Genomic DNA, 21,053 nt, shown 5'->3' with positions numbered 1-21,053 from the left:
TAGTGATGGATTTTGGACAATGATGGGGGAATGGAATGGAAGGAGGGGCGGCAAGAAATCAAGTAACCCCCAAGGCTGGGCTAATTTTGGTTGGGGAGATCTCTTCGACTCTTATATATCACGGCGTGATTGGTTGGCAGTTGACCTGCTCGGCTTGTCACACCTGGAACCAACGACCCGTTGCTGTGCACGCGGGCGAGAATGACCTCCATCGCGAAAACGCCGATCACGTATCCCATGCCCTCGGACACCGGCGGAGCGAGATGCTGACCGTCAAGACCCGCGTCGTACGTATTCTGCGTAGGTAATGGGGTAGCGCAACATAAAAAGGGTGTGTGCCATGACCTGGAACGAGCATATTCCTCCTGGAAACTTTCCAATTCCCCTGCCTGCCGAAGGAAATCAAACTTCGTGGTCCACCGTGGCCCACTCATCCTCATCCGACCCGTCGTCCCCCCCATCCTCATCACCCGCGGCAGCAGCAGCAGCTCTCAAAGACGCGACGTGCGGGTCCACGTTGCTGCTCGTGCTCACCCAACGCTCTTGCCGCGCCGCCGCGGCGAAGAAAGGGTGGTCCTCGCGCAGCGGCCGTCCCTGGCAGACGTAGCCGACGGGCGTGTGCGTGACGTTCTGGCCGCCGCCGCCCCCGCGGCGCAGCGCCAGCCACTCGAGCAGGAAGCCCGCGGGGTTGGCCGAGAAGGCGGCGGCGGCGGCTTCCGAGTCCGAGTCCTCGCCCGCCGACATGGGGCGCTCCATGTATCGCCGCAGGGCGGTGCAGCCGGCAAAGTCGGCATACATGCGGCCGGCGAAGATGCCGAGCTCTACTGAGAGCCAGTCGGGGACTTGGTGGTCTGTGGCTAGAGGTGGGAGAGCGTAGAAGGTCAGGCGGTCGAAGTGTGACATGTCGCGGGTGAGGGGCGCCATGTAGGTGATGAGATGGACCTTTGATGAGCTTTGTTTCCCGCCGCCCGTCTTGTCGCGGAGCATGGGGATTAGAAGTTCCGTCTCTTCGGGCACTACGATGAGCGCGACTTGCTTGGTTGGGTTCCATAGGATCCATTCGACGGGCCGCTGGGGAGAGTTTAGTTTAGGTTACTCACATTGAAGGTACCGGGATGCGTTAGTAACCAAACACAAGAGGACATACCAGGAAGCTATCGATTTCGGAAATGCCTTGAAGCGCAATGGTTCGCATATACTCGGTCGAAACGAACAGTTGCGACTTTGTTGGCTTGACGCGATGCTTTTTGCCGGTACTCGTGCTCGCCATCGCATCAAAGGCATGCCGATAACCCTTTCCGCCACTGAGTTCGCCCGTGTTGACAAAGTGAACAATGCTCTTGTGAAGGCCGGGGAAGCAGAGAGCATCATAGCTCGGCCGATGTTGCTTTTGCTGGACATGTTCGGCTTGGAACCTCTCAACCTCGCGTTCTTGCTCGACCTCCTCATCGAAAGCAGAATCTTGGCCCTCCCACCCCACCCCTCTGTCACCCACGCCTTGTTGTTTATCCAGCTCTCGCATAAATTCACTCAGCTTGTCGGAGGCTAACGGCTCTGCAACAGGCTGTGAAGCAATGCCTGTTTCGGCACCATACATCTCCCCAAGGGTCTGCCGTTCGGGCCGGCGGATCGAGTTCAGGAATGCGCTACGGTGGGACGAGTCTGTGAGAAAGTCGCCATGGACAAGCTGGGAATTGGAACGACGGCAGAAGTCGTAACCCTGGGCGAGATATAAGTCCCGTAGTTGGCTGTTGACTCGGCACGTCTGTTCCAAGAGCCAAGCGATGACGTGCGACGAGTTGACGGCTTGGTGGCTTTGGAGCCCGCAGACATCGAGAATGCTCTGATGCACTTCGGGAGGGGCGAAAAATACAACGGCTTGCGTACTGCCAAGTTCCCGGAGCCGCATGGCCGCTTGTAGGTTTTGTTTTGTCAACACTGAACTAGAGGACAGTCGGGTATCGCGAGGCAAGTAGTCCAAGGGGCAGCAGACTCACCTTGAACAGTATGATCTTTGGTTTGGCCAAGAGCCAGAGTAAGGGCCCCGCGAGCGTGTCGGGGCAGCTTCAGGTCGACGCCCCTGGTGTGAGCTTCGTCGAGATAGACGAGGCATTCATCCAAGGCTTCGGCAAACGGCGTGGCAACTAGGGGGGCCTTTTTGTTGCTCCGATACTGCACCCAAGCACGGCTATCCGCGCCAAAGTACACGGCTGCTTGTGCCCAAGTGTCCTTAGCAAGCCATGCTTTGACGAGGGTCTCGTTGTCTTGCTCGAGGACGTAGGCGCCGGCGTCAATCAAAACTCTGATCCCTTTTTGTGAGAGTTCCTCCAGCAGCCCTTCCTCCTTGTTTATGTGCCACGGCGCGTGGTGGTACTCTTGATTGCGCGGCTGTAGGAGGTAAGTGAGGACTTCGGCATTCGTTTGGTGTAGACTCGGTAGGTCATCCTGCTTGATCGTTAACGGAAGTAGCATTCTGCTGTCGTTTGTCCCACTAAATCCGGTCGATATGGCACGAGAAGTCACAGTGCTGAGGTGGGAAGGACCCGATGATAGGGGTAGCAGGGGAAGATCCCACCCAGACGCCTGGATCTTGACCTCGAATTGCCGCGCGTGGGCTGGGAAGACAAAGGTATTCATGTAGTGGTCCAGGACGCTCCTGTTGAGTCGGAGCCTGCTCCAAAGCTCATCGAATTGTTGCTGGTGCTCAGAGTTGATAGCATTCCAGTGCCTTAGATGCTCCGGCAAGGAACTGAAGCCCCGGGTCCACCGGTCATACTCGGTTGCTGGGTCTCCAGAACCCAAGACGTGTTGTAGTCCCGCGCGGAACTGGGCAGGGGTGAGTCCTGTATAGTAGAAAGACAGGCAGGTCAGAAGGAGGGCCACGTCAGGATGGCCGAATTCCGACTGCTCCGATGGCACTCCCTTGGCATCGAACGGAACGGCGACGGGGGGTCTCCCGGGGTGGAAGCCGTACTGCACATTCCATCGCTTCTTTAGGCAGAGCAGGAGGATGCGTTTTTCTAGAAGCCCGCGGACCAGGAGAATGTTGTCGGACGCTATCTTTGGGTTGGGAAAGTGACTTGCGAATTCCTCGACCAAGTTCGAGTCGATTCCCTTGTCGCGTGTTAATAGGATCCGTTTGACCAGAGCACAGGGGAATGGCCGCTCCGGGTTTGCCAGGGCAAGGACGGTGGTCCTCCCGCTGCTGATGTCCCTCGCAACGCGGCTGTTCAGCTCATCCTCAGCCTCTGTCTGTAGAAAGTGCGTCCCAGGAAACCCACCCGGTCTTTCGGAGAGTTCGAGACCTTGCGGGAAGTCGTTCCGAATCCCCGGGAGGTGGTCCTCAACCAGCGACAGGATGGCCTGTATCGTCACCCATCGGTAGGGGTGTCCATCCAATGGCAGCTGCGGGCCGCTCGGGTATACTAGCTGCGTCTTGACCGCCAGGGTGAAGTCGGACTCATCAAGGACATCGCGGGAGGTCTCGGACAACCGTGCTTGATACTTTATCATGTCCCGTGCCTCATCAAGACGCATGTCGGCCAACCGCTGCAATCCGCCGAGCTTGTAGGATAGGATATGCTCTGGCGTGGTTAGCATGATGCCACGTCGGTGCCTAGCCTGCTCGTGGAGTTCCGAGTATAAGGGAAGCATTGTCGGTGCTTCCTGGCCGGTCGGGGTACGGCGGGAGAAGGGCAAGTGTGTTATATCGCGACCGACCAGCCCACCAAGCCGCGTTTGTATAATCTGCGCCGTTTGCGAGAGCAACGCCTTGGGTACGACTAGGCGCGCCAGCTGGCCTCCGTCCGCTAAGACGGACATGGCCATGGGCACGATGCACGAGGTCTTGCCGCTGCCCATGTTCATCTGGAGGACCGAGTTGGATCCCGAAGTTGGCGCGATGATGGCGCGTGCCACTTCCACTTGCTCCGGACGGATGAGCATGTTGCTCTCGATCTCGAGAAGCAACCAGTCTGGGAATTCCAAAGGACTCCACCCCGTGTGGCCGATATTTCTCCATTCCCTCGCAGCCTTGGATATGTCTCCTCGCAGCTGGGCCGACTTGATCCGCTGGAGTCGCTGGAACCGCACGACACTCAACCCGTACGAAACCAGCAGCTCCCTCGCAGCCTGTCCCAAGCGAGACCTGTCACCGGATCGTAAGAGCTCAAGAGTCGAGACCGGGTTGGTCCACACCCATAAATCGCCTAACCCAAGCCATCGGAAACGTGAGTCCTCGCTGGAAAAGGCCGTAATGGCCGCCCTGAGTTGGTCGTCCATGTCAAATCGTGCATAGAGGATTCGAGCCTGAATCATTTGTATACCGGGAACCCCCTCCTCGACGTCCTCACAGCGGGAAGTCGTCTCGAGCGCTGCGAGACTGCTCATCAAACTGTTGCCGTACTCCTTCCGTGTGTTGTCGGAAGAAGCAACAAACGGTAACAAGACAGTACGCAGCATATCTGCTTCTCTAGCTTTGCGCGGAGCCGTGACGGCCGCGTTGCCCTGAATGCGTCGAGAGATTTGAGTTGTTGCCTCGGGTCCCTGTTCCTGGGCTGAACCTCCGCCATGACGGGCAAGTGAGGCGTGTAAATGGGAGGCTCTTTCGAGGAAAGGGTCTCCAGCGAGTGAAGGCACGGGAGGCCCGCCGCTCCGTACAACAAGGAAAGGTGAGGGCCGGCAGCACCAAGGCGCCGGGATAGATCTGTCCGCTTTGCATTGATACTTGTTCAGTATCTTCTGGACCTTGTCGAGATATTCCGAGAGCATCAGGTTTCGGTAAAGCCGCCGCCACTCGGGCAAGACCAACTCGGCAGCTCTCTGGACGTCGAGCTCCTCGGCTTCGAAGCCCTCAATGGACGGTTTGGGGCAAGGCCACTGTCGAAGAATGAAGGAGGCAAGACGGACGGCGTCTTCTTTGCAATGGCGCAGGCGCTCAGCTTGAACTCCTTCCACGGCGGAGAGGGAGGTCCCGCCAGTATGTTTGACAGCGACGGCAAAGTCGGACTCGCTATAGGCCTTCGATATCGTGACCTCGAGCGAACCCAGCTTCGGCACCTCGCCGACCTGGAAGCCGGTAAACGAAGGATACCTAGGTGGCTCAACAACCGCCAGTTCCTCCAGAGCGTAACAAGCGGCCAGGAATCTCAGAACGTCTCTCTTTGTGTCTGGGGCAAAGGACAGGAGGGCAAGCTTGAATAGTGGCCTGTATGGGTCTTTGCGGTCAGCGTGGCGGAACGCGTCGACCAAGGTGCCCCATCTTTCCGCCATGTTGCCGCTCACGAGGTCGGCGAGCGGGGGCACAGTGTTGCTCTCCTGGGTGTGGTGAAAGCCACCAATCCACTTCCAGTCCTGGAGGACGTTTTTCAAGGGCATCGCCATGTGAAATTTCCGTGTGTTATGGTGAAGAAGACGGGTCACTTGGTAGACATGGGTCGCCGCTGGCAGTGTCGTTTGTCGATCTCGAGGCTGGTATATGCTGTCTTTCCGGGCTGGGACTGGGTCTGATGGGTGAGAAAAGCGACGCTCGTAGGAAAGACGACGGGTTTCGGCACGACGCCTGAGCCAGGAGGATGGGCCTACCGGAGAATCGAGTGCCTGGTTGTTGTTCTCCGCAAAGGCCCGGAGCTGCTCCGACTTCTTTAGGATACCGCTGACCACCGACTCATAACTGTCATGTTGTATAGTCATGGTGAGTGAGTGATCCCAGTCCACGGTCTGCAGACACCGCTTGTCCGGTGGGTAGTAGTATCGATCCGGAGCCAGTCCTTTGATGGCCAAGAGACTTGCGATGGCGCCGCCACCGATCGGTTGCCACGGTTGACAGCGACCCGATTCAAGCGTCCGCAGGGCTTCCTCGGTGCCGGTCCGCCGAGTCAGGTCGTCGGGCAGGGAGAACGAGGTGAGGGCATGGAGAAGTGCCTTGGTGTACAACAGTCGGGGTTCGGGGGGGCAAGTCAGTTGTCCGAGGATCTCGTCGATGCCGAACCTACCATAGTGGTCGGCACTACTCGCACGGACATTAACATGTATCCCATCAAGTCTCCAACTAACCGCTCCGAGAGGCGCGATGATGCTCCTCTCATCACGACATGGGACGCCGCGTAGCACAAGCCCGCTCCGGAAGCCGTAAAGGGTTCCCGCGTCCTGGTTCGGATCGATCTCGGCGCGCAATTCTCGGCATTGTAGCAGGCACCGTTTGTTGACGAAGAAACTGAGGGCTAGATTTCGGAGCTCGACCGAGGGCCTGCCGTTAGGGTGTAATGGTTGGAAGATAGTCAGTTTGCGTGCGTCTTCAAAGTTGCCCAATATGCCCGCAATTGTCTGGCCAAGGTCCGAGTATGGACTGACTAATAAGACGTTGGATCGCCGCGCCTGACGCTTCTTGACATCCAGAACCCAGTCGTTCGACCTGGTGCGCCAGGCAAAAGTCTTCCTCCGGATCTCCAGGCAGCCCGAACGCAGATTCAGCCAGTGCACGCAGTTTTCGATGAGGCCGAGAGGCAAATCCCATGTGGAGGAACCGGAAAATATATGGCTGGGGACGTGTTCCCAGGCCTCCCTGCCAACAACCGCCTGGATAACCACCCGCGTCCCGCGGAGGCCAAAGTGAATCGTTTGCCCTTTTTGGCGCCTCGCCAGAACATGGCTCATGCCGAAACGCGACGATGGAAAGGTCAGAAGATGCCGGTCCCCGAAGAGCTCCTTGACGTCCTCAGAATCCCTGATAGCAAGTGGCAGTTTTCCGATGTGGCTGCCGTTCACCAAGAACCGCCCATCGATGTAATTGTAATGGAGTCTCTGAGTCAAAGACAAGGTACCCGTCGCCTTGGTTACGCATGTTATCCATTGGCCGCCGCCGCGAGACGAGACAAATTCCCAGCTGCCAAATCTGGAGTCGGCGGCAGACCCCGGATCGGTTGTGTCAGTGTGAGTGTCTGACCAAGTTCTCCCGATGCCCCGATTCAAACCAAGTGGACAGAGCCGTATAGCTGCTTCCACAACCTGCCGAATTCTGTATGCCATCTTCATATCACGAGCCATCATGCTCTTCAAGCTCGGCGAGAGTCTCCCGAGGTCCACCACCAAATTCTGTTGCAAAGCCACCGAGGCCTGCGTAAACCCGTCCAGTTCCTCGGCTGACATCTCCCCTGGGCTCGGGTCTTCAAATGTGGCAAAAGTCCGCCGGCAGAGAAGACAGGCCCAGACACCATACCTCGCAATCGCTTCGGCCGCGCTCGCCTCGGCGCTGTTCCACAAGTCCTCGCGGATCTGGGCGATCCACCCCAACGTGGCCTCGCGAGCCGTCTTGATCAGCTCGTGCGCAGCGTCGCGGTCAGCCCGGTCGGCGGCCAGGCGGAAGAGTCGGAGACTCAAGGTGATGAGCATTTCCATGCAGCATGTCTCCCGCCAGTTGGAGTATATCATACGAAGACGCCGTCCGATTTGCTCCGCCAAGCGGGCACAGAACGAACGGTCCTGGAATACCACGTGGACATCCCTCAGAACGCCGCTATGTTGTCGCGAAGGGCCGGCCTGGGTGGCGAGCTGGCCGATAACATGCATGGCGTCTTCGCTGCTAAAGTTGAGGTTGGGGGAGCCCAGCTCGGCGAGCACGGACAGCCAGCGGCGTGAGCGCCCTGAAAACAGCCTCTGGTACGCCGCGAATTCGTGCACCGACATGCCCGTGGGGCATTTCACTCGGTTGGCGATGGCCTCGTACGATGATGGGCCGTCGGGGTCGTGATGAGGGTGCTCCTGTGGCGGGAAGACGGAGCTTTTCAGAGCGGGCGGCATGTGAATGCCACAGAGATGACCGAATGTCAGTGGCTTGCTGAGATCGCCAACCCAAGTCTTTGCCTTCGCGTCGTAGAGCCGGTAGTCGGGACCATGTGGTAGAAGAACGGCGCTCTTTTCGGCCTTCATTTTGACCTGTTTGTAGTGTGACTGAAGAAAGGACTTCTTGGCCGAGGCGATGGAGATGATTCGTGACTCGGGCTGGCCGAAAGGTTTGAGCGGTTTGTACTCCTTCAGATGCATATGTGGTGATGACGAAGGCGCCGGCGGTCGACTTGGATGCGCGAGTTCGCGAATCAGGATCCAAGTCGCGTCCCGATAGGCAGCGAGGTAGCGTGGGGGATCAAGTTCGAACACGACCGCAGCGCTAAGATGGGACTCGAAGGGTAGGAAATCTTCATGTACCGAGACTTTCAACTTCTTCCGCTTCCTGCGACATTGGCATCGTTCGCATTTACGACGGTCATAGCTCCCGTTTGCTTTTTTGGTACAGGAACAAGCACTAGCGTATAGCCTTTCGCTGAGGACGTCGTACTCGTCGTAAGCCCTTTTCCAGCTGGACTCGGCAACATCCTTCGCCCGCTGGGACGCGACCTTGATCCGGCCTCGCAAGTGTTCCAAAGGAGTCGACGCTGCCACAAACCGCGTGGTAAAGGAGTTCTTGTCAGGGCCACTCATTATGGTTTTCGCGCCAAACTGGCACCGTGTACACCTGTCCAGGAGGTACTTCTGGATTCGTTTGAGGCGCTCCATCTCCTTGGGAGTTGCGAGTTGTAGGACGTCAAGGAGTTCGGGATGGAAGCCTGGGTGGTATTCCTTAAGCAAGGGGCATTGTGCCACGGCACATCTGTCCATTTTGGTCCACAAGTCGAAAAGATTCAGGATGGAGATGCTGGCCTGTCCCGGGCCGGATTCGGGGTCGAAAGCACCCTCCGTTGCGCAAGCGAGGTTGATGATCCTCTGCGCTAAGGCAAGACAGTCTGCAACCTTCGTTGCAGGCGTTTGGTCTTGTTCAATGCGCTCTTCGAGCTGGGCCAGCTCGAAGCATCTGTGGGTAAACTGCTGGACCCGGTCCGTGATCATATTGCAGTCTACTTCCACCGCCGCCTGCATAGCTGCACCCTTTTTCCTCCGGTTTGCCAAGTGCAGGACTTTATTCAAGTATACACGGCTATTATTGAGAGCGAGACGAAAGCTACGCTCGGGGGCTCGGAGAGGAAGTTTGGGGACACTCGGCGTGATTTCCTTTCTATAACGGCGCCAGGCCGTTTCAACTTGGGATGTTGCACCCCGGATAGCGTCGGTAAAGAAGAACGATGTGGAGTCGAACAGCCGGTGGTATGTGATTCTGGCCTCTGGGGATGCCTTTGACTTCTCCATTTCCAGCTTTGCGAGACGGCGGCAGAGCTTGGCCCTCAGCAAGACGGTCAACTCGGGGGACAGCTGGCGGGCGCTGTCCATCAGAATCTCAGAAAGCAGAGTACAGATCAGAAACTTGTAGCAAGTGCGCCCGTTCTCGTTCCCTAGAGTTAGGCAGAGATGACGCTGGATGGCGACGCGGAGAACAAGCCAAAATGGCAAGCGGCGCCAGGGAAGTAATGCCTTGTGGAAGCTGACGTCGTCTCGAACCCGCTTCCGGAGCTTTGGAACATCGACAGAAGAGCCAACTGCCTCGAGCAATGGTAAGAGCATCTGGGTGATCAGAGCAGGATCGGCCGTGTCTCTGACTTCCGGAACTGACACATTGGCCTTACGACTGTGGGCCGCGAAACGGTCAAGCGACTCAGTGCTGGCTTGCTCGATGAAGGTGGCCAAGCTCTCCATAAAGGATGGATCCGAGAACTTGACCAGCGGTATTCGCGCAGCTCTACCGGGGAAGTCCCACTGCAGAGCGCCCTCGGCAGCGAGGACATCCTTGGAAGACGCCGAGGCTTCGAAGCTTTCGAAGATCACGTCGTCCTCGCCGAGGTCCCTGTGGTAAGTTGTACGTTAGACCTTTGGCCCGTGTTGTTATGGGCTGATGTATCCAACACTCACTGCGGCACAAGTCGAATGATAATGGCACAGTTCTGTTCCGCTATGTGCAAAATCACGGGGCAACCAGCATCCAACCTCGAGAAGGCATGACGTAGGGACGCCCGGTCGAAGCGATCCTGGTGGAAATCGAGGCACCCTAGAAGCGGCCGGCGAACGGATTGCCAGGCTTCATGAGTCTCTTGTCCGGGCAGCGCGCCCAAGGTGTCGCAGGAATGAAGGAGACGCGTCAATATGTTGTGCTCAACAGCGTCGAGGTCGGATTCTTGACATGCCGGAAGTTTGGGCGGCAGGACGATGTGGTTGAAGACGGACTCAAGAAGCGGCGCCATAGGATCGGTGTATCGCGGATACCTAGCCAGAGGGCAACTTGAAATTGTCCCAGAATGCACTTCCAAGTTTAATAGATAAACGCCGAGAATTCACGTTGGGAGGGACGCGCTGGATGTTGATGCCCGACTAAGGCATGTAAGCAGTGAGGCCTACCATATAACATGACCCCACTTTCGTGTCTGTTGCTCGAGACAGTCTGTTTCATGTGCGTCACTCGCCTTTGCGTACCCTAACCGCTGACTTCAATACAATCTTCTGCAAGATTTCGATCAATATTCGCCCTACTCTTGCTGCTTCAACGATGCAAGGACCCGAGGGGATGGAAGCGTCAACCTGCCTAATACGTATAATTAGCACAGGCCGGCACTCCCAATATCCATGTACTCTCTACCAGTGCTCTCGGGAGCAAAACCCCCCATAGGCAAAACGTCATCCAGGGAAGCCGCTGATCCATCTTCCCTTGCGTACACAGTACAGTACACAGTACATCTCAAACCCCAGTTGAAGCTTCGGCGGCCACAACTAAAAAGTAGGAGCAACCCTCACCCCCCCCCTCTCGCCACTCCCCAGTCTAAAAGCCCGCAACGAAGTCGTCGACAGCTTCGTCCCATGACCATTGCCCCTATTACCACCCGGCCCACCACCACCACCACCACCGCCGCCACCATGCGGCAGCGACCTCACGCTCGCGCTCCGCGACACGGCAGGCGACGGCGGCGGCACCGAGCCCCCCCTCGACCGCACATTCAGCTTGCTCATCATAGCGGTCATGACCGCAGCAGGGTCGAGGGGCGGAGTCGGCGGGGATCGCATATACATTCCATTTCCCACGCCTGTGCCGTGGCCCCCATGATCATGGCCTCCTCCGCCGGGGAACTGGCTGCCGTAGTAGACGCTAGGGGTGGTCGCCCTGCTGTTGAGGGCGCGTCCGTTCTGGGAGGATGCTGCTGCCATCATCATGCGCTCTATAGAGTTCGCACGCGATGGTGTGGTGTGGGTGAGAGGCGGCGTGGGCGGTCGGCCCGCCCGGTTGTTGTTGTTGTTGTTGTTGTTGTTGTTGTTGTTGCCGCCCTCGAATTGCAGCTGGAGCTGTTCAAACGTCGGCGGGACGGGCGGCATCTTGCTGAGCCGGCGGATGGAGCGCATGTTGGCGTCGATGAAGGTGGACATGGCGCGCATGGCTGTCTTGTTGTCGTGCGCGGCCATGGCGTTTGTTTCGGCCGGTGGCCGCGTGCCCGCTCTAGCGAGGTGCATTGCGTTGAGTGTTTGTGGTGCCGGGCTGATCTTGGGGGCGCTGCGGAGGCTTGCTTGGATGCGGCCGATCACGTCGTCGAAGTCGACGTCGGCATTGCGATTGTGTGAGGGCACAAAAGCTGGCGCGGCACCGAGGATGGTCTCTTGGCTGAGGATGAAGAAGGAGCCGTCGCGGATCTTGGTCCGCACCAGGTTCCAGCGTGCCCTGGCCGGGCTGCGCTCCAGCTCTGGCTGGTAGACCTTGAGTTTGGACACCTTGGAGTAGAAGACTTCGAGACGCTTTGCCATCCGCTCCAGGATTTGCATGAGGGCCGTCGCAAGCATGGCGAGGCTCTGGCTGCCGTTGTTTCGGTCCATGGCGCCGATGCTGTCAAAGGCATCCATACCGCGGCAAGCCTCTTCACGGATGTCCTCCAGCAGCTCAATGTCGAGCTCGACGCTCTTCGCCGCGTAATGGAAGATGCCGCGCTCTGCGAAGCGGATGTTGCTGCTGCTTTCGCAGACAAACTCGCCCACAAGAGCGACCTCTTGAGACGTTGCCACTGCGTCCTGTGACGTCTTGGCTCGGGCGATGATGCCAAGCACGTCTGGTAGACGCATGTCAGTCCCGGAAGCTGCCGCATCGGCGAGCGAGAAGGATAGCTTGAGCACCAGTTCTTGGAGCTTGGCACCAAATAGGGCCGAGAAGCCACCTTGGAGCAGGCGAGATTGGTAGTCGTAGAACATGCGAACTCCAAGGCCGATGTTCACAAGGTTCTCGCGTGACCAGACATTCTCGTCGTTGCTAGCACCCATGATCTCGTACATTTCGAACCTATGTGCCACCAGGGTCTCGACTGTAGTTCGCAGGTACGCGGCCCATAGGTCATACAAGTCGGCGAGTTCCGAAGAGCCATGGAAATCCGGCTTGGGAGTCAGCTGCCCCACAAAGTACTTGGTGAGCAGACTGCTGACTTCCGGGTTGTTGGTGTGAGCAAGATTGTCAAATGTCGTTGTACAATCCACGCCCGCATTGCTCTGGATAATGGTGGTCCCGCCGGGATGGAAGGGGACGAAGTCGGTGACATCGTAGACGCTGCCATGTACGGCAATCCACATTCGGCCCCCAGCGCGGTGACCGGTATGGCGCGACAACTGCGAAAGAGGGATCGTAGCGAGGTTGCAAGGCAGGGGCTTCGGCGTCATGAAGATGTCGAGCATGAACCGGCGCTCGGCAAACGCCTTGTGAAGAATCATATCGGCAGCCTCCATGCTCGAGCTGCAGTGGTTATAGATGGCTCTCCGCGCACCACTCATGACAGAGTCGAAGACGGAAACGGAACCGCAGACATAGAGATAACCGCCGAGTCCGCCCTGCTTCTTGGACATGATGAGCTCCGCGACTGTGGCGGCCTGCTCCACGATAAGGGCGTCAATGTATCGAGGAGGCATTTCCTTCTCGACGAGATCTCGGGATCTACCGTCATACACAAGGCCACGCGAGTCACGAGAGAAGGCGAGGTGGACCTCCATGAGACCAGCCTCGACGTACTCGCGCAGCTCCTGCTCGTAACAGAACTTCTCACGGTTCTGCACGCCTAGATAGAGGATGTCTCGGCTGGCAGCATTGTTCTGAGAAGCAAGGCGAGCCTGCCAGAAACTCCTAAACGGCGCAATGCCAGATCCTCCGGCGAAGTATGCGCATGGCGCCGCCCTCTCAATGGGGAGCTGAAAGTTCAGAGGCCGAGAGATACCGATGAGGATGTCCTCGTCCGTCTCGATGAGCTCATCATTCGATGACAAGGAAGGGTTCAGGAAGCCACTCCCCACACCAGCGCACGTCACTTCGCTATTGCCAGCAAATGTTGAGCACAGGTTGTACTCGGCTCGGGAGACGGTCAAGTCAACGGTGGAAGGAAGGAGCTCCTCGGAGTGGTTGGAGATGGAGTACGTCCTCGGCACCTCGACGGGTATCAAATCAGTAAGCCAGGACAGGTCACCGGTGAGGTCGAACGCCCTGTCCCAAATATGAGGGGTTGTGTCGGTGACAGCAGCCTGCAGAAGATCCCCTAGAGTTCCGCGAACCGGCCACTCGGTGGTAGCCAAGACTTGGAGGACCGTGTTGGACGAGGCTCGGAGCAAATCGTGGACTTTGAGCGCCAACTCTTGCGTGATGGGTGCTAGATGGCCGCGCCTCAAGATGTCCTTCACCGTGAGCTGGGGGGTAGAAGTATGTCGAACAGACCCCAGATGCCGGGCAAAACGCTGCCATTGTGTGTTCAAGGTGACCCGGTAGTCGAGGTAACCGCCGAGACCTAGAGCAGCGGCGACCTTGGCGATTTCGTTCCAACTATTCAGAGGCATCAGAGCCAGCCTGTCGCCCGGCTGATACGTTATCCCCGTTTCCTGGAGGTCGAGAGTAACCATGGCAATGGACCTGGCCGGGTCCCCATCAACAAAAGAACGGCCGAGGACCCGAGACTTGTAACGGCACTCTTCGAAGGTGCCCCGCATTTTGTGCGGTTCAATGTCGATGTCACCACGGTAGGGTTCGAGGCGCTCCTTCATGGCCTCGGAGAACTGCTTGTGTGTCTCTTCCCAGGGCTTGGCATTGGCGTCGGGGGCTCCAGACAGGCCGTTGGTCTCGGTCCGGCCCGTCTTGCTCGCGATTTCAAGAAGACCAAAGACTTTGTACCGATGGGTGCCCATGAAGCCACGCTCGCCCGTGTACGCCTCAACAATACCATCGAGGACTCCCATCAACCTCGGGTCGCCCGACTTTTTGACGAACTCGGGGATGCTGTAGTGGTATTCGATAGCGGCGATAAAGGCTCTGAGGTTCGATGGCAGCCAGGCCCGCAGATGGAGGCCTTCTCGCCCAAGGAAAGAGTCGTACTTTTTCCGCCCCAGGAAGGCATCCATGACGAGGAAAGGCGGGAATTGCAAGCCGGAAGAGGCAGGGCATCGCTTGCTGAGGGGTGCCGAGAATTTGCCCCATCGTACCCATTGGTGGCCGGGAACGTAGTTCTCGCCAGAGTTGGGATTCGTGTTGATGGAATGGAACGCATTGGGCATGCGCTCGAGGATCTCCTTAAGTCGGACCATCTCGCGGAGGAGGCCTTCGATGTTTCGGTTCATGACGTGTTCCTGGCAGGCGGCAATGGCATCGGCGCCGTGCTGGAACGATGCTGAACTCTGTTGTTAGCAAGTAACCCTGAGTATGAATGCACAAGATCCGCTTTACCTGAGGTCTCTGCGCAACCTTTCTGAAAGGCAATTTCCGTCCTCTCTCCAAAGACGGGCCAGCGCATCCCCATGTTGTCGAACCTGCCAAGATACGGGTATGAATTGTTAACGTCCTTTATCTTCATGTTGAAGGAAGATTGGTCGAAGAAGGTCAGATGAGGGATGGAGCGGCCGAGACGTCTCGAGACCTGCCAGTATGGCAGAGCAATGCATCGTGGGATCCCCACAAGCTCGGCGCCGAGGTCGTCGCCCATGTCACAGTTCGGCCGGTACTTGGTGGCGTTCACCGTCACGCCTTCGTGGCCGTCATTCTTGTCCTCGTATCTGTATATCGAACAGAGCATACCCAGGGCGACAACGGCAGCCCATAGTGCCTGGTCAGGGATGACGTCCTCGGTTCCCTGGACGAGCGGTAGGGCGACAACGGACTCCCGGATTCTGCCCCTGGCGACACAACCGGGCATTCGCTCGCATAGATCGGACCATATCCTCCCCGGCGAGTTGGCGAGCGCTGCGGGGGCCTCGTTGTAGTCCGGCGGACAGAAGCCGTGCTCGGAACTAAGATATCCATCTTTCCAGCCCGTCCTTGGGCCTATTTCCTCGGCTCTAATCATCACTTGGCGGGCGGGAGCCCCTAGAGCGACGGCGAGGAGGTCATGCTCAGCAGCATTGAGCGTATCGATGTTCTTCATGGTGCCGATCTCCTTGACCGATGGAATGTCTGAGTACAGGATTTCGTTTATCGCCTTGCGTTCCCTAGACGAGTTAGGTTAGCTACCTAGGGAAGGTACCTAATTAAGTCACGACAAGGGGAGGCGCACTACACTTACCTCATCCGAAGCCATTCTTCCGCATCAACTCCTTTGGGGATCTGCCATGGTCAGCTTGCGATGAGACATTTGCAGAAGACGAAGACCAACGTCAAAGGCAGCATGGATGTCACCAGGCTGGGTGTACCCTGAAAAGGAGCAGCCACGCGGCCCAATGTGGCTGCTAGACCGGCTGCGGCCAGCGACTGAACCAGCAGGACAGCGGCCACCGGCCCTGCCGGACATTGGACAGGAAGCAATCGACATTATGAATTGAAGGTACGCCCGGCGTAAAGGATTAATGAGCCACTAGCACTAGAAACGAAAATAATGTCAAATGGGCCACCAGGGCGATGTCGAATCAAAGAAAGCAAATCACTGCAACGGATTATGTGGTTCGTAACGGCAGCATTCTGCGGAAGGTTGAAGGCAATAGAAGACAATACACGTGTTGGAGGGTAGACGTTGAGGTTATACCGGCGCCAAGAGAGAGAAGCGGTTTGGGGATGTTGACTTGGACCGTGCCTGAACCAAACATGGCGGCGATTCCGCTGGCGGTGTCTCGAAACCACGTCCAGGGTTCACCGTGTTATGAATCCTAGTCGGCCAACTAAAATTAGCGGTCGCTTCGGGAGTTCCAGACCAAGTGCAGTTGCATTTTCTCCATCAGACGCATGCTTCGGGGTACACAGTATAAGCTTACTCTGGTAGGAATGTCACGGTGCCACCGGCCGCGGGCCATTTTCCGTCGAGTCAGGACTCAGGAATGAGACTTCAGACTGGTAAACACGTCTGAAATCCGCGATTCGTCTCCTGAGCCCTGGGGTTCTGAAACAAGCCACAGTCCCATCTGCCGGGTGATGGCGTGTTAGCCGGGGCGTTGTGATTTGCGACGGGAGAAAAAAAAGCGCAAGGTTAGGGCAGTTGGGTTTCATTTCTGGGGGTTCCATGTTCCAGTTCTCGTCGTTGTTTTCTTCCTCGTCGTGGTTTGAAGCAACGAGCAAATCAGAGAGAGAGTCGGAGAGCCAAGGCATCGTCTGAGGAATGTGGGGTTAAAGTGTGTTCACCCAATCAGAAATCCGATGCCCCACGGGGAAAGGGGCAATGTGACCCCCAACTTGAGCGCTGCAAGAGTTAACCTTTTTTATCCGTGGACTCGACGGTTGCAGTTTTGCTTTTTCGTCACAACTTTTAAGCAGCCGAAACTTCACTTTTCCGAGCGCCTGCGGCAACCTGAGGCCGCGACTGACGTTTATCCTAACGTTACTGTGTATCTACATTTTCTATTGCTACAGATTATTGGGAATGGCAACATGGGTCAATGGATCCACGACCGGTTGGCTCTGATTTTCTCCTTCTCCGCGGATCTTCTGCAGCGCCGCACAAGAGCCGAACCGGGGCTTGCCGCTTGAACTCCAAGCGCAACATCGTATGTACTTCGTATGACGCGTCCGATCACCCATTGGACGAATCGGGCGTCCAAACTCGGAAAGATTATCTCTTCATGCATAGCAATGCCGTGTCAATCGCTTCAATCACTCCCAGCTTCGATACCGGGATCCTCAAACTGTCGCCAAGCCGCCAAGCAGTTCCAGAGCACCCTCAACATGCTTCCACGGGGTAGCCAGCCCGGGGTACTGCTACTCGAAACGAGTTGGCAAGCTCTGGACCGGGGCGGGAGTGTCACGCAGGTCTCTTTTCACGGTTGCTTCTACACAGTATAGTGCGATATTCCCAGCTGTTTGCAAATTCAAATTTTATTCCCAAGCAGTACCAGCGGTCAGGGATGACAGTCTATCAATCAACGAGCTCTCTCGCTCAACGATGAGGCTCGACACTGCATGCACTATAGCGGCTATCGGTGCTGGCGATGTCCCTTTCCTCCCAAACGCCTCCTCATCTGAATTGCCAACAGCAGCAGCAGCCGTCCCGGGCGACCTAGTCTGGCCCAAGCCGCCCCCCCCCCCAAGCTCATTACACTTAGACGCCAGCTTCTGAATCTGGAGGCGCAGATGCAGCACAATCTCAGTATTCAGCGCGGGCTGCGAGTCCAGGCTGAAGAGCCCCAGGCGCAGGACTGTGGGACTCTCCTGGCTCGGGCTCCTCAGCTTAGGAGCAGCACTCGTATTGGCATTGGTTGGGGCAGCACAACGGACCGGGCTTGTCACGCCGCTCACGACGCGGTCGAGTAGGAGGAGCACGTACGAGTAGCATGTTAATGCTTGCTGTGCTGTGACGAAGCTCACGGCACAGGGCGTTTCCGTCGTTGGGTCTTCGTCCATTGCTGACATGGGGTCGTTGTCGTCCGGTATGGAATTGCGGTTTTGGCAAGCAAAATTGTGGCCTGAGACCGAGGGCCAGTTTGTTGTCATTGCGTGAAGTTGGTCGGCGGATGGAAAGCCCAGTGGTTCGGTGGAGGCCATGTCGTTTTGTGACGAGGCGAAACTGGCTTGGAGCACCGCCAGGAAGGTCTTTGCGACCTCGAGACCGTCCTGCACGTTATCAGACCCCATTTGCCCATCTGCTGCTGCCAAGTGGCGGTGCAGTTGGGCTTGTAGTTCGAGCAGCCTGTCCGCAAGTGTCGTTGTTACTTCGTTAGGCCTGGTGGAGTTGGGACTAGGGGCGTTGACGCCGGGAGTCGGGGAGCTGATACCGTCGTCTACCTGTTGCACCGCCTGCGGTGACGGGTAGCTCCGTGGGAAAAGAGAACTGTGGATGCCGGTAATGTGGCGGCCGAAGAAGTCGACGCCCCAGTCGACGTCGGTTGGTTGAATCCCTGAAGATTCTCACACTATCATGGTGTTGGACGTCGGGTCAACAAGCGTCGAACTCTGGCTGTGGATTGTATCCGTCTCCATTTGCCCGCCGCCAACTACAGACCCTAATCCTCCGACGGTTAGTGACATCTCTGGTAGCCCAACGTCACCCAAGGGGCTGGACGTTTGCTGGCGGCCTGTCTCGCTGAACTGTCTGGCTTCTGTCACAGACGTCTTCTTTTGACCTTTCGGACGGCCCATGCGAGAGGAGTACCGGTAGACGCAGTCGATGTCCAACCTCTCGCATCGGTCACAGCGGCTGTCAGCGCCCCCGATCCTCACGCAGCGGTTCTTGAGTTCGTGGCATCGGTCACAAGCTGCCCGGAGCTTGCCTTCCCGGACGGATTCTGACTGGGGACGGTGCATGCTGTGTGCGATGCTCGAGATGGAGGAGTCAGACGGTAACAGTGCCCTTGGCAAGTCGAACGTACGTATGCTGGGCACTGGCGTGCTGGTGCGTGCTGAACCAAACCAAGCTTTTTCGCATCCCGGGTTGAATACCGCTGGCTCTGGTATCGTTTATCATTGACGCACTTCTTCCCCGGTCCTTCGGGTTCCTGACCCAGCCGAGAATGGGGGGCCGGAAATTCAAGTATAATTACTATTAGAGGTGACTTGCGGCACAGGGCTGAGATGGTATTGGTGTGCAATCACCATTGTGTTGGCTAATACTGCGAGCAGAATTGCCCCGAAGGAAGTTCGAACCCAACTTTGCTTTTCTCTCAACACCGAATAATTGCATTTGGGTGTTCCTTCAGCTCCTTCGGGAACCTCGACCGTGCACTGTGTAGGTCGCGTATGCATGTTGGGCAACGCGGACAAGTGTATCCATGGTAGGTTGCAACCGCAGGATGAGGTTGCTTCATCATCCGTGTCATCCATGTCATCCATGCAGTTTCCAGCCTCCAGTCAGCTTTTTCTCTTGGCGTCAAGACATCAGGACAGGGATATACGGGAAATGGACGAATGGGTAGGACTCACCGGCTAAACAGACGCTGGTCGTCGGGCATGTTGGGGGCGCGGAGCCAGAACTTGGGAAGGCGTTTTCGCTGTTGGTACCTAGTAGCCAATGACAGACGCATCTCGGCGGTCCTGCAGCCTGCACGTCTGATGCAAATTCAATATTGTCACCTTCCAGGCCGCAGCGGGGAGGCACGGCTCGTACGGTGACCGTTCCCTATCTCTTCCATACCTCTTCCTCTCCCAACTCAACTCGCTTGCGTGATAAGCCCAAACTTTTGTCAGCGAGGCTTCACAGTTGCTCCGCCCCAGAAAATATTAGGTTGACTACTTATTCGTAACTCTTGACTCATCACCAACTAGTCCTATTAACCCCGGATCCCAAAACCTCGCGTACGATCGCAGCAATCTGTGCCACCTCGATCCTTCCTGCAGGGACTTGATGCCCCCCACTAAACTTCACTGTCTTGGCCAACGTGGGTTCAAAGTATGTCTCTATCAGCCGCCGTCCTTCTGCAGCCCACGGGTCGTGAGACCCTTGCACGTGGATAGAGGGTATGGATAACCTGGTTGATTCTGGGGCTGTCAGCGCCGGGCCGCCCATATACACCAGATTTGGGATCCGTCTAGAGACTCCAGAGTCGGACTTACTCAACAGCGTCTCCGGGGTGCGATGGGCAACGCGGGAAATGTGCCGCATATCATGATGGCAAACTTGATGTTTCATCCAAGCTCCGGATCCAGCAGAAACCCCGTCGCCACACGCGTCCCCTGACTAAACGCCATGATTCCTACCAGATCACTGGCACTCTCACGCGGACGCGGAGCACTTTTGGCTCCAGCCTCCTTGCCTGGAACCCCCGCTAAGAGCTCGCGCGCCCGCCGCCGCTCCTCTTCCAGCTCCTCGGGCGTAATATCGAACTTGTGAACCGTGTTCTCGTCGCAGTGCCAGCGCAAAAAGGGCTTAAAATCACTGAAGACGGGTACCACGCCCGGTCCAGGGAGTGAAGTGAAGGGCGCGTCCACAAAGACGAAGCGGAATTTGTCACTGAGAGCGTGCACAATGCGGCTGGCTTGGAGGCGTAAGATGGCCACGTTGGTGCCATGACCGTGAATGCATAGAATGGTGGGGAGTTGGGGCTCCATGGTTGCCGAAGACATGTTGTGGTAGATGCTACTACGACGTGAGTACCTAGCATAAACAGCGCCATCATTGAGAGAGGGCGCTCTGGGTGACTTTCAACTGGCGTTACCACTGCCGCTATACGATATCATCAGCGGTATGTATTGCCTAACGTACAAAAAAACATTCAAAACAGCACTGGCCCAAGACCCCGAACGGGCTGTCAGTTACCTCGCAGCGGGAGAGTGGCGGGTCCGCACCGGAAAGTTTTCTTTGGGGGCCGAACGATCTCGGTCGGCCATTAGGTAACTCTCCGCTCATTCGAGGGCCTTATGAATCTCGGTAAACCACCTAGCGCTTATTGTAGGTACCTGCTTGGTTGCTTGGCCGGCTGCTGAGCCCCCAACAGCCGGAGGATTCCGTCCATCATCACACATATCCCCCTCCGCCGGCCTCATTCCTTCGCCGAGTTGCTCGTTCCGTTTACGCACGCCTAATAGTGCCACCGCTGTTGCGCCATCACCGACACTGAGCGAGGACGGAACACCTTGTCCCAAAAAAGAACAGTATCCGGCTGATAGGTAGGTTGGTTGGCTTTGATAACCAAAACCCCAAGGTCCGACTCATGCGGGGGGGTCTTCATGCATGCGGCATGCTTGCAACTCGACCTCGTGTCCAAGAAATATCCTGCTAACGCGTCCT

At 57.1% G+C, this 21,053-nt stretch overlaps 3 protein-coding genes across 3 annotated transcripts; all 3 read right to left on the bottom strand.

The window, feature by feature from the left end:
• Window positions 1-162: 162 nt before the first annotated feature.
• On the bottom strand, window positions 163-10,424 carry B0H64DRAFT_467281 (uncharacterized protein). Its single transcript, XM_062807711.1, has 4 exons — window positions 9,835-10,424; window positions 1,998-9,769; window positions 1,148-1,914; window positions 163-1,071 (listed from the first exon to the last, which is right to left on the bottom strand). The coding sequence occupies exons 1-4, from the start codon at window positions 10,161-10,163 to the stop codon at window positions 403-405; spliced, it is 9,537 nt and encodes a 3,178-aa protein (XP_062655911.1). The 5' UTR covers window positions 10,164-10,424; the 3' UTR covers window positions 163-402.
• Window positions 10,425-10,686: 262 nt separating this feature from the next.
• Window positions 10,687-15,698, bottom strand: B0H64DRAFT_328811 (uncharacterized protein; the record flags this gene model as incomplete). Its single annotated transcript, XM_062800852.1, has 5 exons — window positions 10,687-14,364; window positions 14,401-14,585; window positions 14,642-15,399; window positions 15,474-15,514; window positions 15,564-15,698. 5 exons carry the CDS (start codon window positions 15,696-15,698, stop codon window positions 10,687-10,689), a joined length of 4,797 nt encoding a protein of 1,598 aa, XP_062655910.1.
• A 1,511-nt stretch (window positions 15,699-17,209) lies between these two features.
• On the bottom strand, window positions 17,210-20,389 carry B0H64DRAFT_376936 (uncharacterized protein; the record flags this gene model as incomplete). The annotated part of the gene is made up of 7 exons (XM_062802502.1): window positions 17,210-18,228; window positions 18,379-18,635; window positions 18,700-18,729; window positions 19,250-19,317; window positions 19,626-19,765; window positions 19,880-19,942; window positions 20,044-20,389. 7 exons carry the CDS (start codon window positions 20,387-20,389, stop codon window positions 17,210-17,212), a joined length of 1,923 nt encoding a protein of 640 aa, XP_062655909.1.
• Between the last annotated feature and the right edge of the window lie 664 nt (window positions 20,390-21,053).

This window comes from Chaetomium fimeti, assembly GCF_033439085.1.
Source record: "Chaetomium fimeti strain CBS 168.71 chromosome Unknown B0H64scaffold_7, whole genome shotgun sequence".
NCBI lineage: Eukaryota > Fungi > Ascomycota > Sordariomycetes > Sordariales > Chaetomiaceae > Chaetomium > Chaetomium fimeti.
The sequence above is the reverse complement of the archived record's forward strand: the minus strand, read 5'-3'. Positions and strand labels throughout refer to the sequence as shown.